At 40.2% G+C, this 23,301-nt stretch overlaps 1 protein-coding gene across 2 annotated transcripts in view; it reads left to right on the plus strand.

Annotated features, from left to right (window-relative positions):
* The first annotated feature begins 2,780 nt into the window (after window positions 1-2,780).
* Window positions 2,781-23,301, plus strand: part of zfpm2a (zinc finger protein, FOG family member 2a) — a 128,767-nt gene continuing 108,246 nt past the window's right edge. For both annotated transcript variants that reach the window (XM_053880478.1, XM_053880479.1), the window contains exon 1: window positions 2,781-3,164. In XM_053880478.1, the coding sequence (XP_053736453.1) occupies window positions 3,125-3,164 (40 nt within the window). In that variant the 5' untranslated portion in view covers window positions 2,781-3,124. The remainder of the gene's footprint in view (window positions 3,165-23,301) is intronic.

Genomic DNA, 23,301 nt, shown 5'->3' on the forward strand with positions numbered 1-23,301 from the left:
ATTATTGATTGTATGAGTCGGCTGGACATAATATCAGGAGCTATTTTTGGTCGAAGGACTTCAGAGGCTGAATTGAAATAGATATATATATATATATATATATATATATATATATATAGTATGAGGGAAGTTAAAATCGCATAATTTAATTTCCCTCTGCTCATGTCATGCTTTGTACACTGTACATGCTGTTTTTGTAAACTCACACATGTACAAAAACAGCCCAACTAGCGGCAAAAGCACCTGCCAAAAATCCAATATTCACAATGAAAGTGTGAAGAAAACTTGCATAGGTGATTTCTGTAGTTCCTTTAGTCTTCTATGTTCATGGACTGTGGACCTGGGGAACATTCACACTCACAAGGATCTGAAACAGCTTTGCTGGTAGCTCATTAGCCATTCATGCAGGGGTCACCACCTTTTTGGGTACTTCAAGGCAACCTTCCTCATAAGCACATGCAGTTTTTTTTTATACATTTATTTTATTTTAAAATATATCTACCTTGTTGAAAGATCTTCCTATGAATGCAAATTATTTATTATTTTTACTTATTTATGACTTCCTCATGGTAAATAATGTTACAATACGTGAATAAACCTTTCAACAAATCTGCAATTGTCTTACTTTCAAATGAGCAAAGAGTTAAAAAAGATCATTAGAACGAGGGTTGTTTAACCGTTAAAAAATAGAAAGTCCCCTCTACAACACCCATGGTCCCTGTGCATAAGCCATGGATTACAGACTCGACTAGAGCCTGTTTCTTAACAATGAGATGGACATCTCAACAGGATGCAACCAGCTCTGGAGGTAATACAGGCCTAAAAGAGAGCCAGGAAGGTGTTTGGCATCCGCCTGTTTGGCAAAGTACATCAAATTAAGTTAGAAAAATCTGGATATTATTGTATTTGGCTATCAGAAATATGTTGTCAAGATAATCTCAGGTGAATTGAGGTCAAACTAGATATATATATATATATATATATATATATATATATATATATATATATAGAGAGAGAGAGAGAGAGAGAGAGAGAGATAATATGTGGTCAACCTTTCGTCTTTGGTTGTAGTGAAGGTGTCGCACCTCAGACCTACAGCAGGAGAAGATGTGGGGATTTTACAGCTCCACTCTGTTCAAGGAATTTCTTGCTGTCCTGCAGTGAGATGGCTACAGAAAAGGAATTCTGGAAATCATGGTGTTTTCCAGAATTGATTTTCTGTCGGCAATATTGATTTTCATATTTGGCTGCAATAATGATTTACATTCAATGAAAAAAATCTCTAGCATGACTACAGAGACATTGTCACTTATCACAAAGTCAGAAGTGAGACAGTATCTTGTCTCTCATCAGCTGAGGTAGTTTTGATCATGCTATCACCAAGCTTGAATCAGAATTTAGAAAAGGGAAAAAACACACACACACGTCACTTTTTTGGGAGGAAAATCAACAGCTTCGCCACAGAGATGCTGTGCGGAAGGTGAATCGGTGCTGACCCGTCTGCACACATGGCTGGTTCTGTAGTTTCAGACTCCACTCCAAACTTGTGGAATTGGGTTAGCAGATAATTTCACAGGCCACTTGCTTGTCTTCCTTGGCAGTCCAACTGGCTAATTGAACAGAGTGATTTCTAGTTTGGGCAACTATTCAGAACGCGGCAGTCGAAACCAGAAGGATTTGAAGGCTTGCTTGCCTTCTGTTTGACTGTGTGAATAAAATATGATATATTTTTATATTTGTAAAGCCATAGCCTGAATAATTGCGAGAGAGCGATAGCAGCTGGTGAGTATGATTGACAGTTTATTAAATATTGACAACGGAAGAATGCACATTGTTAGAGTGGATCATTTTACTGCTGCTATATTTAGTGATACTACTGTATATAAATATATCCAGCTATACCACATCATATGGGGATACATAGTATTATGCCTCACATAAAGCAAGGTCAACCTCCTGATCTGATCAGACTCATGCACCGCAGGCAAAACTGCATATTCCACTAATCACATATGCACAGATAATGAAATCAAAAAATGCTGTTCCGTAGGACAACACTGTCATTTACAGAGTTGGGTGTGATTTTATAGAATTTATTTAGTATTCATTCACAACTCAATTTTAACATTAACAAAAATAGATTTTTGCTTAAGTCACAATTTTATATGTGCTTACCAACTCAACTGTGTTTCTTTTTTCTGTATATTATTGAATGTACACAACTTATACTCGTAAACAAAACAAAAAAATTGCACATAATGGTAAATAGTTGCTTTTAAATAGAAAAAAAAGTGTCTTGGGTGCTTTGTTTATATTAGTAAAAATCCCATTCATTAAATAAGAGTGGGAGTACTACCACCCACCAAGGATTACATACAAATTAAAGCACTATTCAAAGTGTATTTGTATTTATACTGTAGACACTGTAGTACTGATTGTACAGAGACATCATATCTATTAAATTATCTGAATATCTGTGTATTTCCAATTCAGATCTTCATGTTTCATCACAAAATTCCTTGGTGTTGTATTGTTTAAAAAATGTTTCAGTAACATACTCATTTCTGAATGAAGTAATCTTTACCTGACAGTCAGTCTTTGCCGTATTTTCAGTTGTTGTCGGTTTGAACAGACTGTTCCCATTAATTGGACTGCGAGCTAATTAATAAGTGCAAGTGTCAAGTCGATGGGAAGTTGAGCTACGGGTCGCGGTGAGGAGCAAACCTTATCTTCAAACAAAAGCGCGAACAGCTTTCACCTCCTCAGTCTTACTGAGAGAATCCCGGCGAAGCGCAGCCTCACCAGGACCGAGCGAGCGAGGGGGAGAGAGAGAAGAGGAGGGAGTGTGTGTGCGTGTCGGTGTGTGTATGTGTGTGTGTGTGATAGACGGAGAGAGAGAGAGAGAGAAAGCCAGTGCCAGAGCCAGAGAGAGGGGAAAGATAAAGCAAACACAACCGGAACGATAGACTTGTGCGTAAAAAAAAGTACTGGTCGGCTTTTTTTCCTCCTTTATTCTTCAATTTCAACCAGACTTTCTTTAAAATCTCCTTCACCTGAAAACAACGAGTGCTTGGATGAAGAGAAACCTAACGGTCAGTCAGTTGTACACCTGGATTCAGTGAGCATGTCCCGCCGGAAGCAGAGCAACCCCAGGCAGATCAAACGTAAGTTCGCCGTCTTTTACTTCTCCCCGCGTGCTGTCTTGCACATTCTCCCAAAAATGATCTCAGTGGGAGTTTGAAGTGTGTTTGTAGCGAGGTTGACCACAGCGGAGGTTTTCCGCGCCCACTCTTGCACTGGCTGTGACGGTCCATTCACAAGTAGTCCGTTATTTACTCCCCAAATTACGCAGGTTCCGCTGGCTGAAAAGTTTCAGCCCTGACGCTAATGTCACCTCATGCTAAACTGCTAGTTTAAAATGCGTTGGCTAAACGAGAGCATTTAGTATCATCTAAATTTAAGGCAATAAATTAGTCGCCAACTTGCCTCACATTGTGCTAAAATTCCACGCAATTCCTTTTCTTGTTTCTAAAACGCGTCTGTGTCTATGAGCACTCGCCTGTTTAAGCCATTGAAAAATGTGTGTGTGGCAAGTTCCTCGGGTTTTGTCATAATTTCCCGAATGATATTCCCGCTGTAAAGTGTGAATTTAAATTCAATGTCAAAGTAGGATGGTGTCATCCTCCTAAACAAGACGCATACTCACTGAAATACAGTTAAATTGCGTGATTCTTGTGTGACATGGTTTTGTTATTATACAGTTCATGGATGTTTTGAAGCTCATTCTTTAGATGTTTCTGAGTAGAAAATAATGACGACAAACACTCCTCAAAAACACTTCTTGACAACAGCTGATTTTGTATGTGTGTGTTGAGTGTGTGTGTGTGTGTACACTGTTTAGTGTCAACCTTAAATCCAAAAGTCAAATTGGGTCAAAACGTGTATTATTGAGGAGCTGCACAATATTATTCTTGGGGTAGTCTTGAGTTACAGTTATGTACATGATGACTTATGTATGGGGATAAAAATGAGATCGGGTGTTGTGTGTAAATATGCCATTTAACACTCACACCCACTGAAACATCTGATTTGAAGTGTGTATGGATGTGGACGTGTGTGTTTACGGTTCCCAGTGTTTCCTATTAACATTATGGAATTATAGCAATATCATATATTAGATGGTTGTGCATTATACATTGAATATTTGTGCTATTTCTTCATGCAACTGTCAAATTAACATAGATACACAGCACTGTCTGGAATTTCTATTATTTGTCTTCATAAAAGTGTATTGCTATTGTGTGTCTGCACATCTGTGTGTGTGAGAGACTGTGCACAGACGTGCATGTGTGTGTGTTTCTGTGCATCTGTGTTTATGTTTTGTGTGATTATTTACTTGTGTATGTATGTCTGAATATATTAATTAATTGCTGTGTGTAGCTTGTTTTATTTGGCATTGAAGATGTGATTTTGCGAGGCCCAATCGAAGGGATGAGACAAATCCCATTTATTTATTCAGAATTTTTCACTGTTAATAACATTCAAAATTCAATTTTATTTTACCTCTTAAAACCCATTATTTTTGCGCGTATCTGTGTTGCTTCAGCATCTCAGTATTTTCTGTGCCTGGATAAAAAAATCTCATAATAGTAATAATGATAATAACTGTAGTCATTTAATATAACTTTATAAAAATGATAAATAAACCATGCCTGTTTTGATTATCCATAATACAACTAACATAATACGAGTTGGTTCAATATCTACTATTTTTCTGTAAAACATTCTAGCACGTGTAAAAAAAAAAATCATTCTAATAAAAAAATAACATATATTATTAAGTTTTTTATGATTGATGATTTTTATTACACACTGTGATGTGTGACCACACATTTTGTGTCAATCCCGCTGCTGCCAAAATATGTTGTCAAGCACTAAGTGTGCAGTGTTTGTGTAGCACTTTGCTGAGTGTGACCTGGTCTTGTGTGAATTAGTATGTCATGTGTAAGATCATGTTAATATAGAGGCGGTGTGCAGCGTTATACTCAAGCCCTAGTTAGAAGCTGAAAGGTCACCAGAAGCCTGGATCCTCTCTCCCACCCTGGGAACTCAGAGGGGAAAAAAACAGCATTGGATGCGTTGCACAGAAAGTCAGTACAGACAGTCATTCTAAAGGACAAAAAGGTTGTTGGGCGCACTTTCCCCTCACCGCCGCTGCTGCCCACCCCCCTCCTGCATACATTGGCCTGTTATCTAAAATTGTGATTTATGCAGTATTTTAATATTTTGCTTATTCTTTCCCCTTGGGTGCTCTCTGAGCGGTGATAAAAAGGCGATGCTGAAAGAGCACCATTAATTTGCTCCGATGACTGAGGAGATAAGGACAGATAATGGGAAAGATAAGCACTGAAGATATACCATCAGAAGCCCGATTATTACCATTAAAATTCCAGCCCAGCAATCTGCAGCTGCCTGATAATTCCTTCTCCGTTTCCACCACTTTGGATGATAAGGCAAAAAATAGTCACTCAGTGCTCCTTGATTAGGCTGCCTGGATATCCCGATAATACAGTGATAAATTATGTATTTTGTCTCTTGTTTTTTCTCTTTCATCCGATTGCTGAATATATATATATATATATATATATATATATATATATATATATATATATATGTGTACTTGCATGTCCCCCCTCTTCCATTGCTACACTTTTATTGTAATAAGAGGTTGATGGGAGGAGGAGATAGCGGCGGAGGTGTTTTGTGTGGGAGCACATATCAATGTTATCAGCTCATCTCACAGGGCCAGCTGCTAGCTGCTGTTGTTTTTAGCCTTATCACCCCGTGCCAATATGCCAATAAATTGCCCAGATTGTTAGCCGGTCCGCTGCGAGTCACTCGGAATTTGACAGGAGTGATGAAAATATCGCTTGGTTGTGATTAGCTGCTGTAATATGAAATTCCTCCATCTCACCGTCGACACTGCTGCCGCTACTACCGCTGGTTTCCAGACCTCCATTCCAAACTGAGAGGGAGGAACATTTTGATGCTTAATGGGAAGGAAAGATATGAGCAGGATTGAATTGAAACTGGACCCCTTGCTGTAATTTTTCTGCAAAATTGCCCCCCAAAGTTTCACAGTATAAAGGGGGTGTGGATGATGTAGGGAGCATGTGGCTGCTGGTGTTTATGGGAACATATTGAAGCGGCCCTGTGAGGCCACGGGAAGACATCTAATGTCAAATGTGCTTATTAAATTGACTTAGTGTTCTCTCCTCTGCTCTTGTCTTCACTGTACGGCCCGTCTGAGAATTCATGTTGCTTCCCCAGCTCTCTCTTTCTCGCCAGAATGAAAGACCGCAGCAGTGGTTGTCTGTTTTTGTTCCTCTCAAGTTGAAAGAGATTGATACGTTGTCAAGCTGCTTCAGCTGTCACAGGCATGTTGATTATAAATGATGAGGCTGATTTATCATTCCATTTCAGTTGATCTGTCAATAATGCCGTGCTTTTGTAGAAAAATATCACGTGATGCAGTGTTCAGATGAGTTTCTTGCTATTATAATATCTCCATATGTGTTGCTGTTTCACTCGGGAGTCGTCTTCTTTTGTGCAGCCTCCATCATCACAGTGACGTCACCATGACTTTGTTTCTCCTGTTCTACTTTTAGAGCCTTTACACCACGAAGATTTAAGCACTGAGAGACTGAGATTTTTTTTAATGGTTATTAAAGAAAAATAAACTTTGATATTTATCAGATTGCAGTTTGCATCAAATGCTATTTTGTTTATTTTTGTTTTTTCGTTTAATTAGTTCTTTTCTAATATCTCAATCTGATAGGTATTGTACTGAATGAAAACAGTGCCCTTTAATGTACCCATTATTTTGTCAGAAATAACTGTCAATATGCCCGAGCGCATGCTGTTTTTCCTCACCTTTAGTTGCCACAAATTCTACCTCACATAATGTAGCTCTGTGTACCGTTGCGTTACGTTTACTTTCATCTTTGAGGATTGTGATCACAGTGATCATAATCCAGACCCACAAAAACTGCATGCATAAATGTCAAACAATAATTGGGAGGTTAAACGATTTCTACTCTGAATAAGACAAGGGAGTACAGGCCATCCTTTTTTCTGTTTAAAAGCAGCTACCAGTTATTTTTATTTGACCCTAAATTTGACAGTTCTTTTTGATTTAAGTTTCTTTTGAGTTAGATTGTCGTCCTCTAAAGATGCATACAATACATTCAGGTTTGTCACTTTTATTATGCCACTTTTTTCCAGAAAATAAACATCATTTTTTTTCCGACTATTGCGGAATCAGATGAAGGTTATCATTTCAACACATCTTGATTCTCACTCTCAGGATATCATAACTAAGTCTCTGTCTGTGTTACAGACTGTAAAAAGTCTTTTTCTTTTTTTACATGGCGACAACCGTTTCTGCCTCTGCGCTCTCTCTGTTTATCTTCCCAACAACTTACCATAAGGCCACTTTACGTAACGTCAGCAAACTGTTTATCATATCAGGTGGCATTTCTATCTTTGAGGGGCATTTATCAGAGGCAGATTACACTAGTCAGGGATAAGAAGAGTGTTTACTGAATTGACTGCCAACATCCCGTGTGTGTATCTGAATGTGTGCGCGTGTACATTAGTCCCAGACGAGCGACAAGCAAGCGTATTCTAGCAGAGCGATTGGAGCTGTTAGTTTGATGTTTTTTTTTATTTTTTTCTTGTGCACTCTAGCAGACTCCCCCGTCCATATTGCCTACATCTCAGCTCAGGTATTTGAGTGCTTCTTGTGGAGGTAGTCACCTCAGGTAGTCAGATGGTTCGGGGGTGTACAATCAAAGGAAATGTTTGCGTGTCAGCCTTCTGGTATATTTGAGTGGGTCTCTTTCATTGGGTGACAATCATGGCGCGTCTCTCGTGTTTGTCTCGTTGATTTCTGTCAGAAGAAGAATGCTTGCTGAATGCCAACTTTCCCTCAAACATCTGTTCCCTGCCAATAACAGCTTGTGTTGTTGCCGCGTCTTAGCTGAAGGATCCCCGATTGCCTCCTTCACTCTCGACATCCAACAACAATGCAGACGAATGTCATCTCCTCCTAATGTATTTTCCGCACTATTTCTAAAATGTGTTTTTGTGCTGAGAGCCTTCCACTAGCCTCTTATGTCAGAGACACTGCAGCTATAGGGACGCGTGAGTACAGCAGCTGCTGCTTCCTTTGTTGATGTGTTGGATGAGCTGAGGTTGGCAGCCGCCGGCCGGCCACTGATGTGGGCAGGGTGGCTGTAAACGTGGAGGTCACTTCCTTACTCTGCTTCCGCTTTATCTTCCTCTTTCCTGAATTCCACTGCTATTATTCCAATAATCGCCCGACACAGCTGCTGCCTCTCTGTGTGTTTGTCCTACCAACGCTAATGTTTAGGCCAAGGAGTGCTAAAATTGTCTTTAATAGTTCAACACCAAGTGAAGGCTAAAATATCTGCTGATGTGCTGCTTTGATTTGTATTGGTATGTTGACAAAGGAAGCTCAGAGGGACGTTGCAGCCGAATTCCTGCTGTGACTCAGCTGGAACATCCGGTAGAAACAAGTTGATAATTTATTACTTCATTTGTGTACCGAGTAGTTGCCTCCCATGTCTGACATCTGAGTTATTTTGTTTTGAGCGCACACACGTCTGTCTCAACAGTCTTGAACCAGTATGACTTAGCAGTGAAAAATTCATGGTCCGCTGGGCTTTTTTTTCTAAATTTGGTTTCCAAGCTCCCAACTGGAACTTGATCATCATTGACACATGTGGCTCGGACATCATCACAACATTCACTTTATGAACTGGAGCCAATTCAGATGAGTCCATTCAGCAATGCAAGCAGATTACTGACTCACTGGGAGTGATGGATTGACTGATATACTGTAGCTGTAACAGTAATTTCACTGCACATTAGGCATTAGTTATTCAATCAAAATACTGGAGTTGAAATTCATTGCTTAATTGAGAAACAAATTTGAAGAGTGTCCAGGTCAGAAAAGTGATGTCACGCTGCCTTTGATTATCTCACCTTCTACTATTGGCAAGCTCTCCAAAAGACAATGTTGACTCCACAGCGAGAGGAGCAGAGAATCAATTCCGCCCTTATCTTGTGAATGAACACGTTAAAACTGTAGCTGTGGATATGACTTGGTTTGTCTTGAGGAGAAGGACAAGGATAGGCACCACCTGCACCTGCACCATCAGACCCAAAATATTTTCATTTTTTTGACATTGCTAATTGTTTAATATGGCTTTACTAGCTCAATAACTCGACTAAAGTCGACTCGATGACCACTTGGTGAGCCATTAATGATCCTTAGGGATGTCAGTTTTAGAGAGAGTATTGTCAGGAAGAACCTTGCCATATGACATGACATGCATTACGATACTTGAGTCAATAATACAATAATATCTCGATATATTATGATGTCACAGTATTGTGGTACATTGCGATATTCAAAAGTTAACGTTTAAAAAGTAGTCGGAATGTAAAGGACACATTAACTCTTACTTTCCTTCTAACTTATTTTTTTCTGAAAAAAAAAAACGCTTGATGCATTAGTATTATAAATCTGAACAGTAATTTATTTTCAAAAATCTCTGACAAAAAAATTCTAGAAGAGTTAATATTGAGACATATCAACACTGAGTGTGATCAATAAACACTGGTCTAGTTGAAGGCTATTACAGTGATGTTTTTCCGAAATCCCATATTTTAAGCCCTGAAAATGCATTGAATCATGTCCAAAAATGAAACGTGTTTGTGAGAACTGATGAGGCTCTATTTTCACTGTGGCTTTTCTTATTTAAAGTATGAGCTCATTTCAGGCATCATGCGCCCCCTCCTGTTTATTCAGATTTCAAATCAGAAATGCCTCCAGGTAGCAATTGACTTTCAACCCACGTCAAGTTAATAGCCTTGTCTCTCGCTCGTAGGGATCAATATTGGTATTAATTAATCACCATAATCAGGAACAAGATCTGGTTCCATTTGTTGTTACATCAGCCAGATATCAATAAAGAAAGTGGACTCCATGATCGTCATGGCAACTTCATCTCTCAGGTCAAAGAGAGTTTATCTTATCTTGCTGCTGAGTGGCAAACTGCTGGGAAATCTAGTTTAGACTTAAAGATCATCGATTTGAGCCTTTTTTTTCAGCCTTGTTCCAAAAGTGTTTGTGTGTGTGTGTGTGTGTGCGTGTGTGTGTGTGTGTGTGTACTGCAGCGTTCTAATCACAACAGAGATGTAAGATTTAAATATTGATGTCCAAAGGCCTTGGAGCAAAGTAGGCCTCTGGTCGTGCTGTTCTTCAAGTACGTCCTTTTAAGAACCAGACAAAGCTTTGATTATCCGAGGTGTCACTCTGCAGTCTGTGGGTCTGCAGGGGCGACCCAGAACTTTCACTTCCTACTTTCACTACTTGTATACTACCCAACCTGTTTGGGCTCCCACTATTTCAGTGATGGTGCAAAATTGTGAGGATGAATGGCTTAAAACTACATTTATGACTACATTTTTTTGTGTTTAAAAACGTTCGTGGGAGGATATTTTTTCATGTATTTTCTTAATCGTACCCATTGGTCAATTGCTTTGATTGTAAGCAGACAGAAGAATGGAAATAAACGATCTTTGTGTGAACAGAATTTTTGAATGTATAAAATGTCTTTGTATATCCAGATGGAATTAGAGGATGACAATCTGTTTTGTTGGCTGAACCTTGTCAAAAAAACCATTCGTTGTGGAATGAATTCATACATTTTTTGATAGGGAAACGTTTTTCACTTGCAACCTGTTAAAACATAAGAAATCCAATAAGTTGTGTATTGATATACTCTTCATAGTGGTTGCTGCAGTATTAACTACTACATTTCTGTTTACAAAAATTATATTCATAGTGTGGCCTCATTGAACTGTGTCTTTTTTGACGAAGGTAGAATTGTGTTATTCAGTGAATAACCATTATCAGGGTTCTCCCCAACGTGTCTCCCATTGGTGGGTGAGGGCCGTGATATGTTGGGTTTTGGGGAAACAAAAGCAGAGCGCATTGTACATCCTGGTGCTACTTGAGGTCTTTCCTTGAAAGGCCTAAAGGTCCTGCTTGGTTGACGTTGAGGGAACATTGACAGTGTTGTCATATTGCACTGTATTTTGACACAAAACAAAGCTGAAACATCCCTGCATATGGGGTGAAATCCCAGCGTAGGGGGGCCTTACGCTGCTTAAGCGCTAGGGAGAACCTTGCATATATTAATAGCTTTGTTCCATCAGAACAGAGTTAAATATATTAATTGTCGAAACCTGTCCATTATTGCGTGTTTCCTTCCATCACTCCAGCTGTGCCTCTCTTCGTCATCACGCTAGTAGTGCTGGTGAGAATGTTTAATTAAATTACGTAGAAATCAATTTCCTGAATGTCACTACTCACGGAGAGTGTGACAGAAACACCAGCTTTGTTAATAATGAGACTGATGACTTGTCATCGTATGCATGTATTTGGTAGTCTTGTTCCTCCTGGGATGTTGGTTAGGAGCAGGTTGGGCCCTGATGTACCTCATCATACTGCAGAATTCTCCTCAGGGTTGGAGCAGAGAGCAGGGCCAATGCCGGCATCTTCTCTTTTTCTTCCTCTTTTTGCCTGCGGGACACAATTGCCTCATTTAACATTCTCTATTTGGCCCCTGCCAGGAGGGGAAATAGCCAGGGTGAGTCAGAGAGGCCGCCACACATCATGAATTCTTCTTTCATTTAACTTGCACGCTCCCTTTTCACCTCACTGATGCACATAGCTCTGCCACGGAGATATTGCTCAATTAAAGGGGTTTCGCAGGTCACACCTGAGCTATTGCAGTTATTTTTCGTGTCATCCAAGGGGTTTTGATGTATCATGGATATGGATATTGGGTTCATCCTGCCGGTGCGACACGTTGACATCTCCATCCCGCACTAGAGAAACAACTACGCGCCTGTAAACTTGCTCCTGCCATATTCTGGAATTAAAGTCCTGTCAGTCAGCACGGAATTCAGTGCGCCTATTAAGATGCTTTTTGTTTATTTAATTAGCCACAGTTATTCAAAAGATTTTTTATTCGTTGGGATTTTGACTGAATCTTGGACGAGGGATAGGGAAAAGTCTCCTGGGAAGAGTGACTCACTTATTTTTTGCTAAAAGACTAAATTTACTGCCCCGCGTACTCTTTCTGCTTCACATACGTAAACAGATGAATGGGTTGTTGATTCGACATCACAGAGTTCAGCTGCAACACCACACAAAAAAAAATAAAAAATAAATAAATAATGGTATCGTTCATTGGTAAACTTGACAATTCCTCCATCTTTTAGAAAACGATAAGTCTGATGGTTCATCAAAGGGGAGCTTTTAGTTCAAGTGCCATCTTACGGAGCTGTGTGGCAGCTGGCATGCTAGAGAGTGACGCCCGCCCTAATAGCTGTTCAGTCTAAGTCTCAAGCTTGGCAGGAATTACTGAGGATGTGTCTGGGGTAGGCAGGAGGGGGCATGGGAGGGGGCAATGCCAAACTTTGGGATCAACCGCCGACATAGTTAAGGGATAGGTAGCGACTGCGGATTAAGTAACAAGCCCTTCAGTTCAATTTGTACATCAGAATTTCCCACCAGACGGACGACACAACAAAGACGCCATCTTAAGGCCTCCGTGGAAAATCGCTAATGACAAGGCTTTGTAAACAGATAAACAATTTATGTCAAATATGCTGAATATATAAAACAAACTTCAACTCCTGTTAATACTTTAAAGAGGCTGTGTTTTGATTTACACCAGTGCAAAGCTGGCAAAGCTGTTGACAGCGCAGCTTACACACCATGTGATCAGAGGCCGTATCTGCCCGCATGTGATTAGCGGCGAGCGGCGCAACATTAACAGCCATTATGGAGCGATATTACAGTCCAGACAGGTTGATGAGGATCGATTATTTTTGCGTGAATTATGCAAATAAGATTAAACTGTGTGCAGTGAGAAAAAGGGAGCGACACGTGGCGAAGGAGTCTCCTGCTTCTTATTAACGCCGGGCAGGCTTTGTCAAATGACAGCGTAAACATCTAGAGAGAAATGCTGTGGAGATTATTTCAGAATCAGCCAATTTTCTTTCTCTGTGCATTTCAGAGAACGCTTATCTGGTAATTACTAAAAACTGTTGACATTGAACAAGTGCTGTAGCCAAGTAAAATGCCTTTTTGTCTTACGATATCAGATTGGATGTTTATCTGAGGGTTCACGCGTTCCTGAAAGCCAAAGATAACTCGCTCAAACTCCTCATATACAACACCAGTGTAGAATTAAAGGCCTGGTTTTGAAGACCCGCACACATGCACTGCTGTCTGTGTTTACGTCTGTGTCGGATAGTCAGTGAGAATATATACTTCTGGTTTGGTGGAGGATGTCTCTGTGAATCTCCCAGACATACATTTGACCATAATCAAGTTTTCTTAAGCTTCAGAAACAGGATAACAACTGGGTCAGATGATAAGCTGCAGCAAAACAGGGAAAAAAAGCCTCCTCTGATAGACGAGGGGAAAATCTGATTGATTGATGTCTGCTGGCTTTGCCACCATCACAAGCCAGTTGACAGTCCGTTTGGCATCAGATGATTTTGCTCCTAAGATTGGGGTTGAGGGGAGGCTAGGCAAATATGAAGGTCAATGGCTTTGCTCCTGCTCACCGTATCTATCTCTCTCTGGCAATAGCTGCCTTTGACAAACTGTAATGTGTTCCTAAGCTTTGTGGCAGTAGGACACATGGTCATAGTTTGTTCTGTAATATCCCATTGCAGTAATCTCACAGAGAATGATTGAAAGTGCTGCAGGAATCTGGTACCAGCTGGGACCAGTTGACATCATGGACTGCAGCGGACTGGCGCATATCTCTGGACCTCTTTGAACCGAATTTTCCCATGTCTTTGAATAAGTTAAACAACAGCTTTCGACTCAAATCTGTTATTGTAAGCAGGATCTGATAAGACATCACCATATTACAAGTTAGTGTTGCGAGGATGCCAAAAAAACTGAATCTGCTGCGAGTGTCTCTTTGTGGTTTTGGAACATGGAACTGTGACAAACGATGATTGGATGCATATCGTAAATAAACACCCAAGTCGACTTCTTGGTCGCTTTATGAAGATGTTCCATATATTTTTTTTAATCTTTCGTTGCCTGAAGGATCGGGTGTCGCTGAGATAATCGCTGCTCTGGCTTTGACCCTCTGTGGGCAAATGTGAAACATCACAGCTGGGCTAAATTTGGAAAGTGCCATGAACCTGGTTAATGTTTGTAAATATGAAGATGCAAGAAAGCTACATTTCTGTAACATGGAGTTGCACTAGCACTGCAGTAACAATGGATGAGTAACTTTCCAAAAATGATTTATTATATTTGAGAGATGAATTACTTATTGCCAACCCACAACACATGTGGTCAACATAGTTAGAGAACAAATTGCCATCCAGGACAGAAAACAAATACTGGAAAGCTAATACTCATGAATTGCATTTATAGACAAGTATGAGGCTGTCGAAATTTGGCCTTGTGATTTTAAATTAGAATTATCATTTAATGAGCTCATGTACCTCAGGCTAAAATACATACATTTGGTCAATCTCTTTGAAAAACATTTCTTAAATATGCTATTAGGAAAGTGAAAATAATTTTATGACTACCTGCTAATGTGTTTTTTGTTTTGTTTATTTGAATAAATAAGAAATTAATTAATGACGGCCAGTGGTGAGATTCAAGAGTTTTTTTTTATTTTTTTTTTATTCCATAAACCAGGAAGCTACTTTTGTTCTCCAAGTTGTTGAACATTTGTGTTTGACATGTCAATATTATTCTCATTCATACAGGGGCCGGAAAAAATGTCACACAGTATTATCATGAAGGATATTTTTTTGTTTCAAAAGGTGTGGCTGCATTATATTGAGTCAAACAAATTATATTTATATTATATTTGATTATATTAGTCTTCTGTTGTTTATGAGAAATAGCTGTCATTGTATTTATGACTTTTCCTAAAAGTAGTTTTAGTTTTGATCATAATTAAAATAAATAAATAAATCTGGATATAGAGCACAAATATGATCTGAAAAATGTAATCTTTTGTCAACAAAATGTGGCTGTTTGGTCTCTCGTTCAATTGCAAAACTGGTCATTAAGAACTTGTCAGTTGCAACATGTCCGTTAAGTCTTTACCATTTAACTAATGTATCTCTAAAGCAAATGGAAAGATAAATAAAGTATTGTTTTAAAATAAAAAATTAGTCTTAATGTTCATTCGTTCAAAAAATGCTGCAAGTGCCTGTACAATCTGTTGTAAATGGTTATTAAGAGGATTTGTGGACACCCTTTGATGTGGTCATGAAGTACACATAATCAACGCTGAACCTAAGGTTCCAACTGAAAACTACTATTGAAGTATGGGATAAAGAAGCTGTTAAAAAACAATATATTGATTGAAAGTGTGTTATCTTAAATTAAACGTTTTATTTTATTGTTATATTTTTCCGTGTTAATGCCCAAAATTTCAGATTGGACATCTTGAAAATTCTGTTGGGTAAAATCATGCTGAAATTCCCACCATAAACCTGCTTTATAATCCAAAATAATGAGTCATGATGCTTGGATTATGAGTAGTTTCGGTCCATGGCGAGCACATTTCACATCACGTGTAAGTTTACCGCTCAAATAACACAGTGCTTTATTTGTTCACTTTGATTAAAATGTAACCCTACTGCTGGTTCGTATCAACATGCTGTAAATAAATAGGCACCAATCAACTTGCATCTGGCAGTCAGTCAGTGCACCTACTCTTTTATCTGTGACCTTTAATAGACATGAGAAAAGGGACACGCACGAGTAATTTGGGACACAACAAACTTCTAAAAAAACAAAGATACATTTCTAGTGTTTTCAATTTACTGGCTTTTGTTATGATGCTGAAATGTAATAAAGAAGCTTGAGTGCTCATGGAATGGCCTGATATTTAATAGAGAGCCTGGCCGCTTCTGAGGGTCCATCTCTAATAGACATGTCCATTAGCTTTGTTCGTGGCTGCTTTCAAGATCAAGGTCTCACTTGTAATAAAGTGGCTCCGTAAATGGAAGTAAAATTCTACAATTGTGACTCTCCTGTTTTAATCAAGTTTCTATTGAACGACGACGTGCAGCCTCTGTTCACAGACACTGTGCAAACAATTAAAAAAGCAGGAGGATAATCCGGAGACAATTCCTTTCCAAATGGAACCGGACATCGTTTCGGAAAAGAGACAACAACTCTTTGTTTGTTTGAAGTAGATGATATGACATCCTTCTTGTCAAAGACCAATAAAAGGGATTTGTAATTACCATAATTAACTCTTATATGTTTTCACCTAATGATGTCCATTGAATAGCTTCCACGAAGGTTGACTCATAATCCAGCCTCTTACATGACGGCGAGTAGCAGTAATGAAGTTCTTTCATCAAAGATGTTTATCATCCGGCTTCTTGGCCGCAAAAGCCAATATACTTTGGCTTTTTGTTACAGTTGGATTATAACAATTCTCATAGTGTCCACTTATCGCTCAAATTTCCTCTACATGCGATATCAACCCAATTGGCTTCATGTCTAAACAGGACGGCTCTCTAATCTAGACCGCTGTTCGTTTCATGTAGAACATCTCATTTTGTGGCTTAGGCTGGTGGCTGTCTTATCGTTACATAATTTGCTGCCCTCGCTGTGATTTTCTTTGTGGCAATTTATTTCCCCCATGTTTATATATTTCCTGTCTCCTTTCATTCAAAACGAATGCCTTTCACGAGTTCAAAGCCTCATCTTTGAGACTTTTGTTACTCAGCTGATATGAAGTCAGTGTGGAGGGGATTGTGTTGGGAGGGATCTGGGTGGGGGTTGTTTTTGGTTTGAAGAGCAACTGTGGGAGTTATAGAGCATGTCCATCTCTGTCTCAAAGATGAATCCCGAGGTTGAACTGAACTCGATCACTGGCTCAGATACCGCAAACAGTCCACACCTCAGCAAGTTCGAGTGTAGTGGTCCAGTGTCGGGCTAATGCCCTCAGTGCTGCATGTGGCTTCGCTCCTGTGGCTGCTTTGGTCTTTGTCCACCACCTATCAGCATATCAGCAGTGTCTCTGAAGCCCAGTTGTATAATGCACCATTTATGGCTTTGTGGAGGGAGATGGCAGTTGGGCAGGAGGAATCGCTCCAGGCCTTCCCCTCAGTGAGTGGATTAACGGCGGCCTGCTTTAGCGCACTCTACCACGGTGTGAAATCGGCCTCGCTTCGGCACCGGCGATGAAACTCTCTCTCTCTCGCCCCGTTTTCCTCACCTCCATGCAAAGCCTCTCCCAGCCATCTGTGAAATGTGGAAACTCTGTGTCTAAGTTGAGTTCAGATCCTATCCCCTCCATCAAACTGAGGCCAGGAAGCAAATGGGCAGGCAATCTGCAGACAGGCAAGGAGGGGGGTGCTTGCAGTGGAGGTGGAAGCAGGACGAAAAGTAAGGGGGTACAGCTCACTGATGTTGTGCCGCGTGTGCAGGAACCCTGCCTGTTCTCCGCGGGCGAGTTGGAGGAGGGTCTGGGCCTGGGTGCAGGCCGAGAGATCTCTGGTTCCTGCTTGCGCGTCCAAATCCCCCCCTCCTCGTGTGCCTGTGTGGAGGCGAGGCGATGGCACGGCTCCCCCTGAGCCCCTGCCCAGTCCTTTGAAGATAAGATGGTGATACAGAGACCCTTTCGGTACGTCGCTAACCGATGGTCTTTGTGCGACACACATGCCTCCCTCCACGGGTGCCCGCAGCTAAAACACCTATGGTCTTTACTGAATCGAATCGGCTGCCTGGCCTCAGGTCAAATTAGATTATGAATGGGCGGTGAGAGCCTAGATTGTCTGTTTAGGATATTTAATTTTTTTTCTCCTTCATTTCATGCTGATAACGGAGAGTTCTGCTCTGGCTGATATCTATTTATTTCCCCCACCAAAAGAGTCAAATTTGTCCCTGTACTTTCTTTCATTTTTGGAACAGATGCTAGTTCTCCATGGCAACCATTTGTTGTCACAGCCGCGATGATTTGATTTAATTCTTTCTTTTGTAACGGCACGTTCTTGTAGCACTCATAATCAGTATCCCTACTCAATATCAGCCTCTCCTCCCTCTACAGAATCTTCAAACCCTTCAAGATCTTAAATCACAAACTCATTATTGTCTTCACTTTTGTTCAGTCCTGCGGCTTTAGGGTTCAGAGCCGTGCATAATGTCTCGCGATTGGGCTGTATTATAATGGTTTTTGGAAAGCTCTGTGGAGGTCCAGCCTTTCAGAGACAATGTGTATCTTTGTGTCCCTCTGAGCTCATCAGGGATGGGGCGTTGATTGCTTTTTGATACCCCTCCAACATGGATGAAGTCCTGCATACATCAGCTAATTAGAATGTACTTACAGTCGGTGTGACAGCGCCGACAGACCCCACACTTCTCATCAGATCCGCAGCCCAAGTGCTTTAACCGCCTTCATTCAAGGCTTTATCAAAGTCCCGACCAGAGAAAGAAAAGCTGTACTGATGAGTGTGTATGCAGACTTGGAATTTTGAATGAAAGAAGAAATCTTGGCAAAGGAAAAACAAATGTTTAATCATATACCCGTTGTTCTGGTGTTCACATGACATAACATCACTGTATATGCAGTACGTCTTGATGCATTATGAAATTCTAATGACAGCCTTTTGTGCTCCAAACCTGTGGGTCCATGTGAGCCAAGCATGACATGCTGGCATTTGTGGAGTTGATTTCAGTTGTTGCAGACAGAACTTTGAAGGGATGGCATGGAAAAAAGTGCGACTTGAATGAATTGTCTTGTTGAATCGGCTTTGGGGGCAGTACATGACTTAAGTGTTTTAGGTTATGGGTTGTACAGAAATTAATGCAGCACTTCAGAGGTGTGTCAGGTCTCTTCTAACAGACACGTGGATGTAATTCAAAAAGGATTGAAACATTCCCCCGAATTTGCAAATTTAAAGGTCTGAATCAAATTTGTATGGATAATATCTCTTACCTTAGCAAATGTAAATATTTTTTTCTAGGTTTCTGCTCGCATTACACAGGTATATTCAATGAAATGTTGAGTTAAGTCTCACACATACAAACAGACACAAAATAAATATTTAAACAAAATAAAAGACTTTTTCAAGCACAAATTTAGAGTTCTAAGGCTGTTGGAAGTAGGAAAACAAGGGCCTCTGGATTAAAAAAAGAAAAATCCTGGGTATTGAGTAGCGGATCTTTTCGAGTCCTGACATCACATTTCTCAGCCACTGAACATGGAAGAAATAATAACATTAAAGGACAATAATACTACGGGATACTAACAATAATACTAAGGGACTTTATAGGTGTTTCATAAGTTTGATAATAGATCTGCTTCATATATGAAGACAAAATCACTCAGTCAATTGAGGGCTGGCGAAAACACAAACCATGGTGCCGACATTGATGTGGAACGCCTCCACAGTGCTGTGATGTGTAGAGGGTGCTCCAGCGTCTGTATATATTTCATGTAGGCATCCTATTACACCCCATGGCTTGTGGGAAAGTGCACACAGTGGCCTGGACCCGAAGAAGCAGAGAACAAAGTGTCAGATGTGGTACTGGAACAGAAATCTAACCGTGGTTTTCACAGATAATCTGAACTCAGATCTTAATTCCAATAAAGTGTTTTTTTCACAGTATAAGCCAGATACAAGCAGGAACACTCCACTTCTGCGGTCATACTTTATTGAATATCATTTCAGATAAGCGGTGTAATCCTTTGAGAGGGAAGTGATGTATATTGACCAGCTCAACGATAGTGATACAGTCCGCGTCTCCGATCTGGAAGAGGCAAATAATGACTTGTGTCAAGGAATATCGAAAAGTCTTTTTTGTTGTCCGTCAACTTCTGCAGACACTCTCTGAATATTTGAAGAATCTCTGCTAGAAGTGGGGTGGGGGAAAGAGGCAGGTCTTAAATGAATAAGTCAATGATTCTGTCAGTGGAACAGGTCATCAATCATTCAGTCATGTGCTTTTTTGGCACCTTTTTTCTTTATGAAGGCTGGACTTGTGTTTACATTGATTCCTTGTAATCTGAATTTCACTAATCTGAAAATGGCTTGAGTAATTTTATAAAGGCTTTATACGGTATGTGTGTGTTAACTGTAAGATGATGTGGTAAAAGCACCTACATATTTAAACATTAAATAAGCGTTATAATCTACATCTTTAGTCATGAGTCACAATTATCGGAGAAATGAAGACGAAGCGCCACTTTAGTATGAGCAGATGTGTGAACTCCAGCATGTGTGAGGCTGTTTAAGCTGGTCACTTGGGTCAATATGACTCCCCTCGCAGAGTGAGCACACGCCTTCCATCACTGGCCAGCAGTCCTCTTTGCTTCCACCTGATTCATTTCATCAGGGTTCCTTTTATCTTGACCAGCCAGACCCATGACCCGGCCACACTGATAGCCCAATAGAAGTGCAGGAGAGCATCAGCTCATTGAAACAGAACTTTCCCTGCTTTGCTAAGTTTGTGCATTCGTTGATTCGTCCCACCTCAACCTGGAAAAAAAAGTTCAGTTGGGAAACTTCACAGGATCCACACATGAATGGATTCCACATGAAATATGTATATGTGAATGAAGTGCAAATTCCTGGAGCATTAAATAGAATTTGCCTTTTCCCTCCAAAAAACCAACACATCTAATTCCGGAAGAAAGAAAACTCCAAACTGTCCAATTTCACGAGCCTGCGGAGAGCGCCATGTTTGCTTTTCTCTGCATAGAATTGAATCCTGTGGGTCGGCTGTAAAGACAAACATGAAAGAAATCAGAGTTCTTTAGGCACTCTCTCTTTACCGCCTGCTGTTTGAAGTCCTACCGAATGTAGCAATGCAGCAATTTCCAACCAGTGTCACTGATGCCACCACTATCAGTTTTTTGGAAAAGAAATTGGTTGTTGGTTCATTCAGTGGATTGATGATGTCCATTTATTTGCATTTGAAGTCAGTGCAATGAGTCAGGGTTAATGATGAAGAGAAGATGGACTGGATGGGTTAGCGTTGGGGAAGCCATATTTTGCCTGGAAGGAGGGCATAGTAGAGAGTAAAGAGAGTGTCAAAATAGTGTTTGTTTCTCTTTTGTTGAACAATTCATTAGTTGTGATTTGTCTTTTTCTTTTTCTGGTAAACAAGATCAATGGTGTAACTTCAATAATGCATTTTGATTATGGTGCAGGACTAAAATCAATCATTTCGTTACCGTGATGACTTCCTCGCAAACTGTTTGGCATAAACCTGTATGCAGTCTGTGTGGCAAGTGTGTTGTATTTGTATCACTGTCCTTGTAAAGACGTACAGAGGATAATTGGTACAGGTACATTGGTGTTGTTATATTTTACAGAGGCGTGTGTAAATGCTATTCAGTCTACAACTGGCCAGCAATCATGTCTCGCCCCAAGACGCAGGTAATTCAATTTGTACTGTATATACAGTACATGACTCTCTTGTGTTTATAATTGAAGATACTGTAGGTCTTTGTATGACACAGTTTTTCTCCCTGTCAACCGTGCTACAGCAGTTCCTGAGAAAGACTTCCTGCTGAGTTGAGGTTGCTGCTTCTCCCAAAAAATATAGACGCGTTTCGATCAACTATAGATATTGATCAAAGATGCTTCTCCAGTTATTTTGCCGACATATTGTTACGCGTTTAATTAGTTGGAATATCAAGGATTTTATCTAGCAAATGTATGTAAGTATGGGGGTAGTTGTGTGTTATGGGAGGCAGCTGATACCCCGGCGTTATCAGCACCAGATGCAGGTTGACTCCACACTTTCAATGAAAGGTAAAGAGAGTGGGAGAAGGCTGAGGGCTGGGGGTGGAAATTAATGAGAGCCATAAAGCCAGCCGGATAAATAATTAGCCAAGTGCTTCTAAGATTCATGCTTTCAATCACAGCCGCCCATAAATTCTGCTAGCAAAGTTTGTTTGTCAAAAACTGCAGATGGAGGCTGTTGGCTTTAGCTGCGATCGCATGCATGCGTGCAGTTTTAACATTCATTTATTGGACTGTTGCCGTTTCTTCCCTCCTTCATTTGTCATGTATATCCCAATGACAGGTTTGTCTGTCCTGCCACAGATAATTGGCCAAACCCGAGCTTCTTCCAAATGTGCACAGACCAAGAGGGAGGAGGGAAAAAAAATACAATTGGGCTGTCAAAGCGCTCTTCATAAATCATCCGGAGAAGACAGTGTCATTTTAGTGTTCACATTTTTCTGTAGAATAATCAGAAGGACATAATGTTATGTGTTTACTCATTGATTTACAGGTCAGCTTCAGAGAATGTGGAGACTGTGAGACATTGTATGGCTTTAATAGAGTCTAAAAATAAGTATATGCATGTAAACAGATGCAAAATGTGGCATAGCTGACAGTCACAGTCAACTCTGAATATAGCATGTCATACTTGTGTCATACATTTTTTTTGCTATAGGTAAGTTTTATAACATCTTTCGCCTACTTATATGCCAGTTATTCTAGTAGAATAAGGAGCAAGCATACTTAGTAGAAGTCACAGTCATGGGGCAGAAGTAAAAATGTTAGACATCTATCATAGTCACTAGAATTGCTCCATTCTGTCGTCTTAAAAAAGCAACTATTTTGACGGGGTAACTGTAGCCTGCCTTAACCAATTAAAACTCTAGCTCACAATTTTGTCACAATTAGAAGCACAACTTAGAGGTTCCCTTTGACTCAGATGACATTTCCATATAGTGTTAATGTTCTTTTCATTTTAAGGTGCAAGGCCAACCTGACTGGACATTCCTGCACTGACACCATTCAATTTCTGTGGGTTTTTGAACTTATGGAGTTGCCATGCCCACTGGGAGAACCAGACATGCTAGGAAATAGCACAAGGTGGACCCAGTTAATATGGCCTTTCCAATTGCATACTAGTCCTCCATGATTTAGGCTAGATAGCCCACTATTACCCCCTGTTTCCCACGATGCTTTGCAAATTAATATTGATCTAAAATAGGCCATTAAATTTGTCCAACACATTCCAGTGGCGATCAAGGTGGTTGTTAAATTGTACTGGCCCAAGAGTTTCTTCCCTCAAGTTTGTCAATTCAAGCCGTTGCCGCGCTGTCATCACGCTCTCCTTTTTCTTCTGTAATAGAGGACACTTTGAGCGAGTGTATCTGGAGT

The sequence above is a fragment of the Synchiropus splendidus genome, chromosome 12 (assembly GCF_027744825.2).
Source record: "Synchiropus splendidus isolate RoL2022-P1 chromosome 12, RoL_Sspl_1.0, whole genome shotgun sequence".
In the NCBI taxonomy this organism is placed as follows: Eukaryota; Metazoa; Chordata; class Actinopteri; order Syngnathiformes; family Callionymidae; genus Synchiropus; species Synchiropus splendidus.